This window comes from Marmota flaviventris, chromosome 18 (assembly GCF_047511675.1).
Source record: "Marmota flaviventris isolate mMarFla1 chromosome 18, mMarFla1.hap1, whole genome shotgun sequence".
In the NCBI taxonomy this organism is placed as follows: Eukaryota; Metazoa; Chordata; class Mammalia; order Rodentia; family Sciuridae; genus Marmota; species Marmota flaviventris.
The window spans coordinates 17044153-17058547 of record NC_092515.1 but is presented as its reverse complement, the minus strand read 5'-3'; the positions used below and the strand labels follow the sequence as shown (position 1 = coordinate 17058547).

Below are 14395 nucleotides of genomic sequence, written 5' to 3'. Positions count from 1 at the left end.
ATACACACACAAAGATATTCAAGATGCAACCCTTTGCAGAGGTTGAGGACAGAGGGTGATAAAAGTTAGGGGCAGGAATGGAAGTCATTTCTAGTTACTGAGGAAATATATTTCAAGATGACGACTTGCATTGAGAAGAAAGATAGTATAGGGCAGATCAAGATGGAAGACATAATCCAGGCATGGTGGCACATGCTTGTAATTCCAACCACCTCTGAAGCTTAGCAAGGCCCCTTTGTCAAAATAAAAAAGACTGCTAATGTAACTAAATGGAAAAGTGCTCCTGGGTTCAATCCCCAGTATCACCACCAAGGGGGGAAAAAAGACACTCTCACTGTGTCCTGGCTTTCCCTGAAAGCACTTTATTTAGCCAATAGAAGTGCAGCCATCTTGATTCCTTCCACCTTCCTTAAAGACTCAGAAAGAGCTGAACTCAAACAGTGGGGATAGGGTGAGAACTATCATTGTGGGGATGAAGGAGACTCTGGGGATAAGAATATTTATGTTTATTAAAAAAAAAAAGAAAGCCAAACAGGCAAGCATGTCTGGAAGATTTTCCTGGTATTATTACTTTTCTTCTTCAAGGAAGAGGTCTATCAAATGTGTTCTAAGGGTCTTCCTCTACCCTAGCCTGTGAGGTGACTGTAGGAGCCAAAACTCTGAGCCACCTCTCAGTCCCTTGCTACCTGTTTAACACTCTAGATGTTTTAAATATACAACTACACAAATATATATATACACATGCACACACAGAGCTGCAAACAGAAACATAGATACCCATGTAACCACAGGACACACACATAAAAGTCCATATTGATGCACACTTGTGACACAGCTGCCCCAGTTAGCCAGGGAAAATAGAATTCTAAGCTGTCAATTGTGGAGACAAAGCAGTGAGCACTGAAGGGGAGAAGACTAGGGATGGGAAAATGGAAATCCCTTGGTCCTTAGAGTGAGGATAGGGGGCCAGACCTTTGTCCTGAGATGCTGGATCTTTGATGGGTGCCTGACTTAGGTCATCCTTAGAAAGGGCCTGGAAGCTTTGGTTCATGGATTCTTGAGCTAGAAGTTAAAGGTCCTGACACCAGGGACTTAAGAGGCAGGATAGGGAGACTGAACTTCTGGGTCTGAGGAAGAAAGGGTAGGGGGGGGTTGCCTCTGTTTCTGAGGGAAAAGGGGCCTGGGGCTTCCTCTGAAAGGACGGGAATGGATCTCAATCGCTGTGTTCTTGATTGAGGAAATTTGGGAGACTGAATTCTTGTGACCTCCAGAGAGGAATTTATTGGGAGGGGGGTTCCCCATGCTGGCATCCCTGGCGGAGGACAAAGCCGATTATGGGTGTCTGGATCTGGTGAAGGAGAGGGCTGTGCATGACAGCCCTGAAGGAGGACTCAAAATCCCAAACCGCACAGCCCATGAACCAGACTCCTGGCTGGGTTTTTGCAGGAGTGGGTAGGTCGCCTGGAATCTCAAGGGGCGGGGGCCTGGAGCTGGCTCCCACTCGGGGTTCCGGAGCCGCTCCACTCTGCGCAGAGCTGCCACGCTATTGTCCTGGCTGGGAAGGCGGGGCCGGCGCGGGGCGGGGCTGGCGGCGCCGGCGCAGCCCGGGGGCAGCGGGAGGAGGAGGCGGCGGCGGTGGAGCTGGGAGCTCCTGTCACCGCTGGGGCCGGGCCGGGCCGGGCGGTGTGCAGGGGACGTGAGGGCGCGAGGGCCGGGACATGGGGCCGGCCAGCCCCGCCGCTTGCGGTCTGGGCCGCCGCCGGGGCCCGCAGCCGCTGCCGCTGTTGCTGCCACTATCGCTGCTGCTCCTGCGCGCGCAGCTCGCCATCGGGAGCCTGGCCGGTGGGAGCCCCGGCGCGGCCGAGGTGAGGCCGGGCCGGGTCCTGGGGGATGGGGGAAGGGGTGGGACCGGGCCTCGGTACTCCGATGCGGACTGTCCAGGGCAGAAAGCGCAGTCTTTGCAGCCAGGTAGCCCTCTCCCAGGAGCTCCTAACAGCACTAGGTATTCATGAACCCAGGATTCCAGGCCCCAGCTACCCCATCATCTGACGTCCTAGCCCACTCCCACCCGCAGCATAGGAACTGGCTTTTCCAGAGCCCCTGGACCCAAAAGTCCAGCCCACTCCTCCACACCTTCTCAGCCTGGACGACTTGGCCCCAACCCCTTGCCTCCTGAACATAGGATCCACCAGGCAGCAGGGCACTTGAATCTAAGAATCCGGGCTCCTTGCATCCTCTGGTCCCATGAGGGCGCCCACAGGCTCGCAGGAGCCAGGAGTCCAGGCCTCCAGTCATTACCCGCCCCCCAAACAGAATGCAGCTCTCCAATCCCAAGGACCTGGTGTCCAGGCCCGCTGAGAAGCCAGGCCTTTTAGTCTTCGCACCCCCGCAATAGGAGCCTGAACTAGGGATGGAGGGAGGAGGGGCCAGAACGCCTGGGTTCTGGCCTCCTCCCCCACGATTCAGGTTTAACCCTTTCCGACTCCGTCTCTGCCGCGCTGGGGTGGGGGCGGAGCCTGTCTCCGCAGCAACAAGGCCGCGAGAAACCCGGGGGACCTGGGTCGCCATAGCAACGGGTAGAGCTGGGGCACTCCCGCCCTTCAGGAGCTGTTTCCCAGGGAACGGTGCCTCCACTGAGGCCGGTGTGCGGTGCTTGGGGGGAGGGCTGGTGCTGGGGATATGAATATCTGGGTCTTAGGAAGCAAAAGACCCCGTATGTCAGCTTCCCCGAGGCTCTCACTGTCTCCTCCACCTCCACTCCCAGGCTCCGGGATCAGCACAAGTGGCCGGACTATGCGGGCGCCTAACCCTTCACCGGGACCTGCGCACCGGCCGCTGGGAGCCAGACCCACAGCGCTCACGACGCTGTCTCCGGGACCCGCAGCGCGTGCTGGAGTACTGCAGACAGGTGGGCGGGACCAAGGAGAGGGGCGTGGTCAGCGGGAAAGCCGGTTCCAGAGGGGGCGAGGTCCAGGCTAAGAAGCTCGACTTGCAAAAGGCGGGATCCAAGGACTTGTGGGATTTAATAAGAAGGGAAGCTAGGGGGCGTGCCCTACGAAGAAGCAAGGCTAGCTTAGGGTAAGACCTGTTTTGAGAAACTAAGGAGAGTTGAGAACCACGCAAGAATGCCAGCTAAGGAAGATACCCAATGAAGAGGCAAAGTTTAGAGATACGTGGTGGATTTTGTCAAGAGTACAGCTGTAGGTGGGAGAGGCCAAGGAAGGGGCGTGGCAAAGAAGTAAAAGAAACCTAGGGACCAGCAAGATGGGGAGGAACGATGGAACTCAATGGGAGAATAGATAGCTAGGAGGCGTGGTTATAAAAAGGAGGGCTGAATATAAAGAAAACCTGTAAGATCTACTGAGAGAGGGACCTGATGGGAGGGGAGGAGTAACCAGAGTAAGGGACTTAGAGAGGTTAAGCTGATGGGTTAGATGGAAGGATCTCCATAAAGAAACTGGGCAGGAAAAGAGCACCTAAAGATGGCCAGATTTTAAAGGGAGAGCACTAGGGGATTTGACCAATGGGCAGGAAGGACTTGGCATCTAAGGCTGCTTCTATGGAGAAGCAGGGACTGGGGAGGAAATGTCCGTATGAATACTAGACCCTTGAAAAGGAGATGGGCGGCTGGCAAGGTGGGGCCGTGGGTTGACTGCCCTTTCCTGGTGCCCTCAGATGTATCCGGAGCTGCACATCGCACGTGTGGAGCAGGCTGCACAGGCTATCCCAATGGAGCGCTGGTGCGAGGGTGCCCGGGGTGGCCATTGTGCCCACCCTCACCACCAGGTTGTGCCTTTCCGCTGCCTGCGTGAGTCACAGGCTGGGAGAAGGGAAATGAGGTGGGAGTCTCCCAGAAAGGAGGTTCTGAGCCCCTGTCTCAGACCCACATTAGAGGGCTGGGCATCTGAACTGAGAGTGGGGCAGAGAAGCTGGAGGATAAAATATCTGGATTCTGCAGAGCATGAGGCTGGTAGCTGTAGGAGAGCCTTAGTCTGGTGTCCCCCTTTCCTCAGCTGGTGAGTTTGTGAGTGAGGCTCTACTGGTGCCAGAAGGTTGTCGGTTCTTACACCAGGAACGCATGGACCAGTGTGAGAGTTCCACCCGGAGGCACCAGGAGGCACAAGAGGTCAGGACCATGGCCCACCCTTCCCCATCCCTCAAACCCAGGAGTCCAGGCCTATAGCTCCCTCTTCCCACTGGGATCTAGGACTTCTATCCCCCAATCCCTTTCTCTAGAGCCAGGAATCCAGGCTTCCAGCCTCCTCATCCCCCAAGACCAGCTCTCAAAGCTCCCCTCTACACCCTCCTACTCTACAATCCTGGCATCTGGGCCCACTCTTGTTACAGGCTTGCAGCTCCCAAGGCCTCATCCTTCATGGCTCGGGCATGCTTTTACCCTGTGGTACAGATCGATTCCGAGGTGTGGAGTATGTGTGCTGCCCTCCTCCAGTGACCCCTGACCCATCTGGGACAGCAGTTGGGTGAGTGGGAGGGAACCCTCCATGCGCATCCCAAGATTTCTGAGGCAGGGGATGGAAACATGGCAGCCTAGGCTCAGAATCTTACTGCCTGAATCTTCTGTTCTCTCAGTGACCCCTCTACCCGGTCCTGGCCCCTGCGGGGCAGAACAGAGGGGAATGAGGATGAAGAGGAAGAATCCTTCCTACAGCCAGTAGATGATTACTTTGTGGAGCCCCCTCAAGCCGAAGAGGAACAGGAAGAAGAAAGAGTCCTGCTCCCGAGTTCCCATACCCCTGCAGTGGTCAGCAAAGGTCAGGCAATCTACCAGTCCTCTCTACCATAGAGGAAAGGGTGATTTGGGGAGCCTTGGTATAATAGCATCTTTGGGAAGGACCTGAAGGGGAGAGGCCCAGTTGGGAAGAATGGAAGAGACACGTAGCTTTGGGTTAAGTAGAGGTGGAAGGGTTAGCCTGTGAACAATGCAAAGAGCTTTGGGGTACTTGGAAGTGGAGGGGCCGTTTGGTAGGTCCTAAGTATCATTTGGGGGAAAGCTCAGAAGTATAAAGGATTCCTGAACTTTGCAAGAGTAGGCCCAGACTAGAATTTCATCTCCCATGTAATTCCTAGCAGCTATGACTAAACCAGATACACAAGGATCTCTAGAAAATGTAGTTCTCCAGGTAGGAAAGGTGACCTGGAGGTGGGCTGCAGACTGATCTCCTGATTCCTGATCTTGCAGTCACTCCCACCCCAAGGCCCACTGATGGTGTGGATGTTTACTTCGGCATGCCCGGGGAAATCAGTGAGCATGAAGGATTCCTGAGGGCCAAGATGGACCTGGAGGAGCGCAGAATGCGCCAGATTAATGAGGTGATGATACTGGGGACCCCAGGACCAACCACCCCCACAGATTTCCACAAATACCAAGAGATTCCTTAGAAACACTGATATTGACACTACATCTAAGGGATGCCCAGCCTCCTTCAATTCTGAGCCCTCAACACTACTGTGTAAGATGACCAGGGATCCCTGACCCACCCAGAATCCCACTGAGATGCCACCAAATTCCATGGAAACTCTGGTCCATGGTATTCTTCCACTTTCAACTTCCTCTAGGTCTTCCCTTTGGGGAACCCAAGAATCAATGGGACTTAAGGGATCTGGACTTTCCAAAGTCTTAAAGAGGGACTGGGAGACTAGCCAGGTCAATCAGGGTGGGTTCCTGGATCCTGAAGCTCCTCCCTCTCCAGGTGATGCGTGAATGGGCCATGGCAGACAACCAGTCCAAGAACCTGCCTAAAGCTGATAGACAGGCCCTGAACGAGGTAGGACAATCTCCAGTGAGTCCCACTCATGCCTGTCCACTATGAGGGGTGCATGGTCTTAGCCTGGCTCTGGCCATATTCTGCTCCATCCATTTAACCCCTTCTTACTTACCTTGGCCTTTTCCCTACATTTGGCCCTGTTCCTTTTAACACCACATTACTCTCCTCCTCATATTGGCCAGGTTTAGCCCTATGTGTCCTTGACTTTCCTCTGAGGACGTCTCTGGAGTCCTCTTCCAACCCTAGCCTTCTGCTATCATAGCTGGGCCCTTTTCTTGGAAATATTCATGGCCCTGTTCGCCCCCAACCCCTTCACTTTGGTCCTGCCCCTCTGATGTCACTTTTATGCAGTCCCTCTCCAGTAAACATGGCCTTTGACCTCTTGGCCCTTCCTCCCTTAACCCTGTTCCAGTTAGCTCCCATTTGAACCCTTGGTCCCACTCCTATCAGCCTTATTGGGGCACAGCCTGTCTTAGTTTGACCCTAATCTCCCTACAAGTTCCCTTGCATCTTAACATTCATCAGTTCTTTTCCCAGTTCATTCCCATCCAGTCGACACCCTCAGACTAACTCCAGTAAGCCTTGCGCTACCCCTACTCTACCCATCCCCATAGCCCTTCCTTCCAGTCAATCTCCTTTGACCTAGTCCTACCCTAGTTTGGCCGAGATGCACTGAACCCCACCTTACCTGCCCCAATATCCCTGCCTTTCATCCTTCTTTATCTCTCCTGACCCCTTGTCCACCTCCACCCCTAGCACTTCCAGTCCATTCTGCAGACCCTGGAGGAGCAGGTGTCCAGTGAGCGACAGCGTCTGGTGGAGACTCATGCCTCCCGAGTCATTGCCCTCATCAATGACCAGCGCCGTGCTGCCCTGGAGGGTTTCCTGGCCGCGCTGCAAGGGGATCCTCCTCAGGTACAGGGCCATGGGGACAGAGAACAGAAGGTAAGGAGAACTAGGGCAGGCCTGGGCAGCCTTTGTCCCTCCCACAGGCAGAGCGCGTCCTTCTGGCCCTACGGCGCTACCTGCGAGCAGAGCAGAAGGAGCAGCGGCACACGCTGCGGCACTACCAGCACGTGGCTGCAGTGGACCCTGAGAAGGCCCAGCAGATGCGCTTCCAGGTGCTCATGTTCTTCCAGCCCCCACATGCCTTGCCATCCTCAGACCCCAGCCCCTCAGACTCTTCTCTTGACCCTCAAACCCTCTTTCTGTCCCGTGGATCCCCTTAGAGTGCCTTCCTTCTGTGCCCCAGGACCCATTCCAGTCCCTCAATTCTACTTCCTGTCCCATGGATCCCTACTTCCTGACTCTGGAACACTGCCCCTACACACGCACTGTGCCTCTGAGCCCCTTCTCCTCCCTTGGATTCTTACCTCCTGGCTCTTGAATTTCTACTTCCTTTCCTAGAATCCTCTTCCTGTACCTAGAAACCTGTTCCTGCCCATCAATCCTCCTTCTTCTCTAACTCCACTTTTGCTCCCTGGAACCCCTGTTCTGTGCCCTCAGATTCTAATTCTTTCTTTTTGGTTATCTTCCTGTCCATAAATGCTCTGTTCTGTGCTCTTGAACTCCATGTCTTGCTCTTAAACTGCCATCATTTCTATATGACTCTCCAATCCCACTTCCTGTCTCTAGAATCCCCTAAAACCCCACTTTCTGTTCCTCAGATCTATTTTCCACCCCACCCCACCTACCTTGGCTTACCTTGTCTCCTGTGCCCACATTTTCCTAGGAATCACTTCTTTCTCTGGTACCTTACTTCCTTTCCCAAGCCCCTCACTTCCTGTCCTGTGTACATCTCTTCTTTCTCTTTGTATCCTGCTTCTCCTTCAATTTCCCTCCTATGGCCCAATTCCTGGACCTTACTCCCTGCAGGGTAGCTGTCTATCATTATGGGCTACTTTCCCTTGGACCCTATTGAATTCCTCCTTCATGCAGCCTCGGTTTCCTCTTTTCCAGGCTGTATTGCCCATTTCATCCTTCCAACCTACTCTCTGCAGGTGCAGACCCACCTTCAGGTGATTGAGGAAAGGATGAATCAGAGCCTGGGATTGCTTGATCAGAATCCCCACCTGGCTCAGGAGCTGCGCCCCCAGATCCGTGAGTACCTATGACCTCGGGCCCTCATTCCAGATCTCTCAGGGCAGACTTTGACCCTCAACCCTCAGCCTTCCCTGATTTCAGTTATCTGTTCTTATATAACAAACCATCCCAGAACTTAGTGGTTCAAATCAATGACCATTTTTCTTTGTTCATGATCCTGCCATTTGTTCTGGGTTCAGCTGGCTGGTCTGGTAACCTTGCCAGTAGTCAAGTGTGCAGCTGTGTATTTAGCCAGCAGATTGACTGGGTCAGGCACTCTCTGGTAGATGGGTCTCTCTTCTCCAAATAGGCTCAGGGCTTCTCTTCTCTGTGGATTCTCTCCATATCGTCCCTCCATGAGGATAGCTGGATTTCCTACATGGTGGCTCAGGCGCCCCAAAGCAGAAAAATAGAAGTTGCCAGATCCTTTTTTTTTTCAGTAATGGGGGATCAAACCAAGGTCTGTGTGCATGCTAGGCAAGCACTCTACCACTGAGTTACATCCTCAACCCCTCCAGATCTTCTTAAGGCTTGGACAGACATTCTATTGGTTATAATGAGTTACAAACCAAGTCAGATTCAAGGGGAGGGGCCTAAATAAGAGTATGAAAAAGTGGTCACTACCAGAAAGTGTGACCTTGCACAGCCTCCAAATCTATTGTGACTTTCTCCTGGATGCTCCATACCTAACCCTAAACCTTCTGATATTTAAGAACACCCAGAATCCTGGATACACTTGTTGCTACCCCACACTTGGGCTGCCTCTGCTATCTGCATAATCTTCCAATAACTCTACTCTTAGGGTTTTATTCACACACCCAGTTTTCTTTGTGGAGTCCCTGGGCTCACCAACCCATCCACCTTTCCATATGTTCTTTTCAGAGGAACTTCTCCATTCAGAACACCTGGGTCCCAATGAATTAGAAGTCCCTGCACTTGGGGGCAGCAGTGAGGACAAGGGTGGGCCACAGCCTCCAGATTCCAAGGATGGTGAGTGAACCTAAATATTGATAACTCAAGATTTTGGGGGACAAGCCTCCAACCTTATTTCTATTCCCCTAAAGTCTGGGGGTGTCTGAGTCACCATAGTGAGTAAAAGAGGATGGGGAGGAATGTTGAAGGTGTGGAGGCCTCTGCAGGGTCCTCTGTCCCCCTTTTTGTGTTCCTGGGAGGGTGTTTCCCTGCTCTTTCTTTGATGATACCTTCCTCTCTTTACTGTTTCCCTGCCTTTCCCCCCACTGGCTGCCAGCAGACACCCCCATGACCCTTCCAAAAGGTGAGTGTCCAAGTCACTAAATCCCACTGAATCCTAAACCCAGAATGGAAAAGGTCCATACCTTGGGAACCTCAGACCTCCTGGGGTGGAGTCTGGTGCCCTTTATGACCCCCTCCTCAGGCAGGGGCAGCACCCCTCTGGACCCTCAAGAATGAGATGGGACTTGGGGGTAGGGTCCACAGAACAAGATAATGCATCACCTGGAAAAGAGAAGATGACCCCCTTGGAGCAATATGAGCCAAAGGTAAGTAAAACAGACCTATGGGCACCTGAGGGAGCACAAGAGGGAGCCTGGACTCCTAGGCGTGAGGGAGGAGGTGCTGAGGGTTTATATGCCTTGGCCAGAAGAGAAAAGAGGGCTGAAGCCATGGGCTTTGGGGTCCTAGGAGAGAAGAAGGCCGTGGGGAGTCCCCTTTTGGGCTCCTGGGGAGGAAGAGGCTGGGATCCATGATACCTCCTGCTTCCCCAGGTGAATGCGTCTGTTCCAAGGGGATTTCCTTTCCACTCCTCAGAGATCCAGAGAGATGAGCTGGTAAGAGGAAGCATATTCTCAGTGCTTAGGGGGAAAAGATCAGAGATCACTGTTTAAGCTGTGGCTCCCAAAGCCCCACAGGACCTAGATAAGCCTCAAAGATGTCTTTGGCCCTCTATTCTCTCCCTGCAGGCACCAGCAGGGACAGGAGTGTCTCGTGAGGCTGTGTCGGGTCTGCTGATCATGGGAGCCGGTGGGGGCTCCCTCATCGTCCTCTCCATGCTGCTCCTGCGCAAGAAGAAGCCCTATGGGGCCATCAGCCACGGAGTGGTGGAGGTGAGAGGCGCAAAGGCCTGGTGCAGACATGGATGGACCATGAGCTCTGCGGCCAGGTCTCTGAGTTCCATGAGCCCTACTCTGCCCCTGTTGCAGGTGGATCCCATGCTGACCCTGGAGGAGCAGCAGCTTCGTGAACTGCAGCGACATGGTTATGAGAACCCCACCTACCGCTTCCTGGAGGAACGACCCTGAACCCACCCCCTTGATGCCTTCAGCTGAGCCCAGACCTCCCCTCTTCCTGGGGCCCCAGAACCCCAATTCCCAGCCTAGGGTGGGGGAGGGAGGTCTTGACAAGTTCACTCTTATTTCCCCTTTCCAGTGCCATCCCTAAGAAATACCCAGATATTCCCAGCTGCCAACCCACTTTGGACCTCCTCACTTAATTTATTTTGTAAGTTATTGCTCCTTAAGGTCACCACCATTTTGGTTTCAGCGTCTATTGTTCCCTAGAGTTCACCTGCCCACGTTTTTCCCACTAACATCCCAATAAAGTCCTCTTCCCTACCAAGTCATCCTATGTCTTTATGGAAGATTCAGTGTGTAAATATGCTGGACGCGGTGTCCCTCTCTGCCCAGGCCTCCTTTGGGTCTCTAAGTAAGAAAGCTTTAAATCTGGGCGGAGCCGGCGGAAAGGGCGGGCGGGCGGGGGGGGGGGGGGGGGGGGGGGCAGGGCCCAGAGACTTCGGTGAGGCTTTCTGCGCCTGCCCAGGAGCTTTCCGTGGTGCTGAACTGGCTGCCACTTCCAGGTGTCTATTTGCTGGGTTCCCGCAAGTTTCTCCACCCTTCTAGTTACCTGCCCATACAATCATACACAGCATCTGCCCCAACCTGCGAGCACTGGGAATCTGGAATCACTTCCCAATCCCAAGTCTTCATAGCTTCTTAGGGAGTCAAAAGGAGATTCCCTGGAATGTAGAAATTCCAGTTTCGTGTCCCAGTGGGGTGTATGTGATGTCTGCAAACACCTATTGGAATGAATATACTCAAGGGTCCCATCAGATGATGTATTCCCAAGACAGTCATTATGATGATTAAAAGGGTCAATATTTGTGGAGATATTAAAACTGTTCCTGCCACTTAGCAAGTGTTTGTTAAATAAATTTTAAAACAAACCACAATGGAGGGGACCCAGTGGTAGAGCAGTTGCCTAACATGCGTGATGCCCTGGGTTTGATCCTAGTACCAACACACTTTACATGCATGGGCGCGCTTCATCATTATTTTCATTCCATAGAACTGGAACTAATTTATCTCCATCTATAGGTTAGGAAAGGCAGGATGAGAGAAGTGAGATCAAATTTCCTTTTGACTCCATCATCTAGGAAGGATGAGGGCTGGGAATTCAACATAGGCATCCTGTGTCCAGTGCATATACTCTAGAGCACTTTGCTAACATACTATTTAATAATTCAAGACTGTCATATATAATGCTTAAATTGTGCACTGCAAAATTCCAAGTCATGCCTACTATTCCTTCACCCTTAGACATTGCAGATTTGCTCTTTTACCACAATTTCCCAGCAGATGGCGGTAATGTGCCATGTTCTAATGTAAGCACAATTTTTTCAGACAGATGGCTTAAGGAGGAAGCACCTATTTCTAACTCTCCCAAAGGGCCTATGAGCTAGCAGAGTTCTTCATAATATATCCCTGTAAATACAGGTCATGTATATTAAATGCACCCCTGGTAGGTGTGAGGAGGAAGGTGCTTTTAAAACGCAAGTTGGATACAACGCCACAGCTTTGTTAGAGAATTCAGGATGCATCATCATTCCAACAGTGGTTATATCTTTAGTTATAGTCAGATGAGCTCAGCAGAAATCTATCACCAACAATACAGGCTTGGGGGAAAGCTGCCTTTGTGTTTTCACAACCATGAGTGAACAACAGGCTAACAATAGGGAAGGAATTTCGAGCAGGTGAGACCAGGACTAAAAGGCCATTCTCTCTCCAATCTGGTCAGTGTCTGATTCCTTAACCAAATTTCTACTTTAGTGGCGATGCTTAGAATAATTCATTTTAAAATGCTATTTTTATGAACATATTGATTTTATAATGCTCATTTGATGCTTTTGTGCCCCTAAGCCACACTGAAGATGATTTTATTAATTTTTCTTTTAATATAAATTATGTTTTCAGGGACATTCTAACATGTTAGTGGTGTGTGAGTGAGTGTGTGTGTGTGTGTGTGTTGATACATGTCTTATTCTGCTATAACAGAATACTATAGACTGTGTGGCTTAAACAAGAAACATTTCTTTCTCATGGTTCTAGAGGCTGGAAAGTCCACGCTCAAGGTACCAGCAGATTTTATGTCTGAGGACACGCTTCCCAGTTTGCAGATGGCTCCATCTTCTTACAATATCCTCATAGGACAGAGCAGAAAGAGGGCAAGCAAGCTTTCCCCTGTGTCTTGCTATTAATCTCATCATGAGAGTTCCATGCTCATGACCTAATTACCTCTCAATGGCTCCACCCCCATTGGGGCTTGTTATTTCAACATATTGATTTGGGGGAGGGACACACAAACATAATAATATGAATTGGAATAAACATCCATAATAATACAAATTGGAATAAATATATGTCAACAAAATTTCAGATGCTATCAATGATGAGAAATAACATCATTGGGCTGGGAACATAGTTTCATGGTAGAGGGCATGAGGCCCTGGTTCCAATCCCCAGACACACACACACACACACACCCCACACACACACAAAAAAAAACCCATTTTTTTATGTATCACAAAGGAAAAAGGGTACAAATTAAACTATGTCACACAATTGGTTGTAAGATGAATTCCAATTAAGTTATTCTTAGAATCAATGAAATAAGAGCATATTCATATGAATTCTTCAGGTGCCAGCTGCCACTGTAATGATACATACAAGAGTGACACAGGTTGGCATATAGAAGCTGTTGGGAGAGTTAAAACCAATGGTCCCTGACAACTCTGTCTCCCAGTTTTCCCAACTCTGTCTCCCAATTTTCCTGCCCCCAACCCCGCATGCTGATTTTGGGCATGGCCACATGACTAACATTGGTCAATGGCATGTAGGAGAGCATGATACAAGAAGGGCATGCTCTTTTGGAATGTTCTTTTTTTAAAAAAATTAGTGGTAGATGGACACAATGCATTCATTTGTTTTTTTATGTGGTGCTGAGAATTGAACCCAGTGCCTTGCTCATGCAAGGCAAGTGATCTACCACTGAGCCACAACCCCAGCCCTTGGCCTGCTCTCTTTTGGAGCCCTTATCTACCATGTGAAGGGATCCACCTACCCTCCTGGACCACGTGGAGATATTCTTGGTCCACTCCCAGCAGTTCCAGCAATCTTAGCCCAGATACCAGACCTACGAGTGAGGTTGTCTCGGATCCAGTCCAGCAGTGTCCAACTAACTGCAGCCACATGAGTGACCAAAGCTACAGAACAGAACCACTAGCTAAACCCAGCTCGATTGCAGAATCATAAACAATTTAAGAGGCAAACATTTTAAGCTTTAAATATTGGGATGGAGACTCCTGAGGTATGCAAATATATACTTGGTTTGTTGTTCAAAAGAGACTCCGAGCAAAGGGGCTCAGGTGGGCCAAGGAGCTTTCTGAGATGGGTGCTCTTGGTGTGATTCGTCTACAATACAACCAGAGTTGAAGTTGTGGGGCGAGTATACGAAGCAGGAATGGCAGAGGAACTCAGAGAGTTCCCCCAGAAGCTGACTCAGGCGAGCACTTAAGGTCAAGCTTAGGAGGAAGGGTTGGAGAAACTTGCTAGGGGAGGCAGGAAGAGACACAGAGAAGGGAAATGGAGTTTTTGAGTTCCCCCAAACCACTCTGGGAAACTAGAGCTTCATTTATTCTGTTGGGGGACTCTGGGAACCAGAGTAGAACATAAAAGTTATCCCAAGGGCGTCGAGGGACCTGGAGCATGTATGTACCATTTCCTAATAGTCACTGGCTGAGGGCTGCCCAAGAGGCAGGCATGAACTCCCTGGCCTTTCTTTTATTCTTTTCTTGTTTATGGTGCTGATACCAAACCCAGCATCCTGCATATGACAGGCAAGCCTGCTACCACTGAGCCATACCTGAAGCTCGAATAAACTCCTTGGCTTTGCGTGTGCACTCGTGCATGCATGTGCGCACATGTGATAAATTGGGAATTGACCCAAATGCGCCCTGCCACTGAGCTACATCCCTAACCACCACCACCCTTTTAAAATTTTGAGATAGGGTTTCACTAACTTGCCCAGGTTGGTCTCAAACTTGTAGTTCTCCTGCCTCAGCCTCCCAAATAGCTGGGATTACAGATGTGCACCACTATGTGTAGCATAAACTCCCTGGATTTTATGATTTGCCAACATCTTACACAGTGGACACACCAGAAGTATGGAAATGCGTGAAGTACGAAGATGGTCCTCTGCAGAACCAGAGAACACCT

The 14395-nt window shown here is 51.0% G+C and overlaps 1 protein-coding gene across 2 annotated transcripts; it reads left to right on the top strand.

The window, feature by feature from the left end:
* The first annotated feature begins 1718 nt into the window (after window positions 1–1718).
* On the top strand, window positions 1719–10413 carry Aplp1 (amyloid beta precursor like protein 1). Of its 2 annotated transcripts, none has more exons than XM_027941257.2 (17): window positions 1719–1865; window positions 2765–2908; window positions 3676–3808; window positions 4014–4126; window positions 4348–4481; window positions 4591–4772; window positions 5201–5331; window positions 5712–5786; window positions 6543–6701; window positions 6779–6907; window positions 7787–7886; window positions 8751–8858; window positions 9121–9144; window positions 9318–9388; window positions 9614–9676; window positions 9809–9952; window positions 10049–10413. In XM_027941257.2, exons 1-17 carry the CDS (start codon window positions 1719–1721, stop codon window positions 10145–10147), a joined length of 1956 nt encoding a protein of 651 aa, XP_027797058.2. In that variant the 3' UTR covers window positions 10148–10413. The 2 variants fall into 2 exon arrangements, with proteins under 2 accessions (XP_027797058.2, XP_027797057.2); XM_027941256.3 differs by having other exon boundaries at window positions 9118–9144.
* Window positions 10414–14395: the final 3982 nt, after the last annotated feature.

Bases quoted from the DNA above. Each gene is read 5' to 3' on its own strand.
- Aplp1 (XM_027941256.3), top strand. From the start codon at position 1,719: ATGGGGCCGGCCAGCCCCGCCGCTTGCGGTCTGGGCCGCCGCCGGGGC. The intron at 6,702-6,778 runs GTACAGGGCCAT...TCCCTCCCACAG, and splicing joins TGCAAGGGGATCCTCCTCAG to GCAGAGCGCGTCCTTCTGGC. The intron at 9,953-10,048 runs GTGAGAGGCGCA...CCCCTGTTGCAG, and splicing joins TCAGCCACGGAGTGGTGGAG to GTGGATCCCATGCTGACCCT.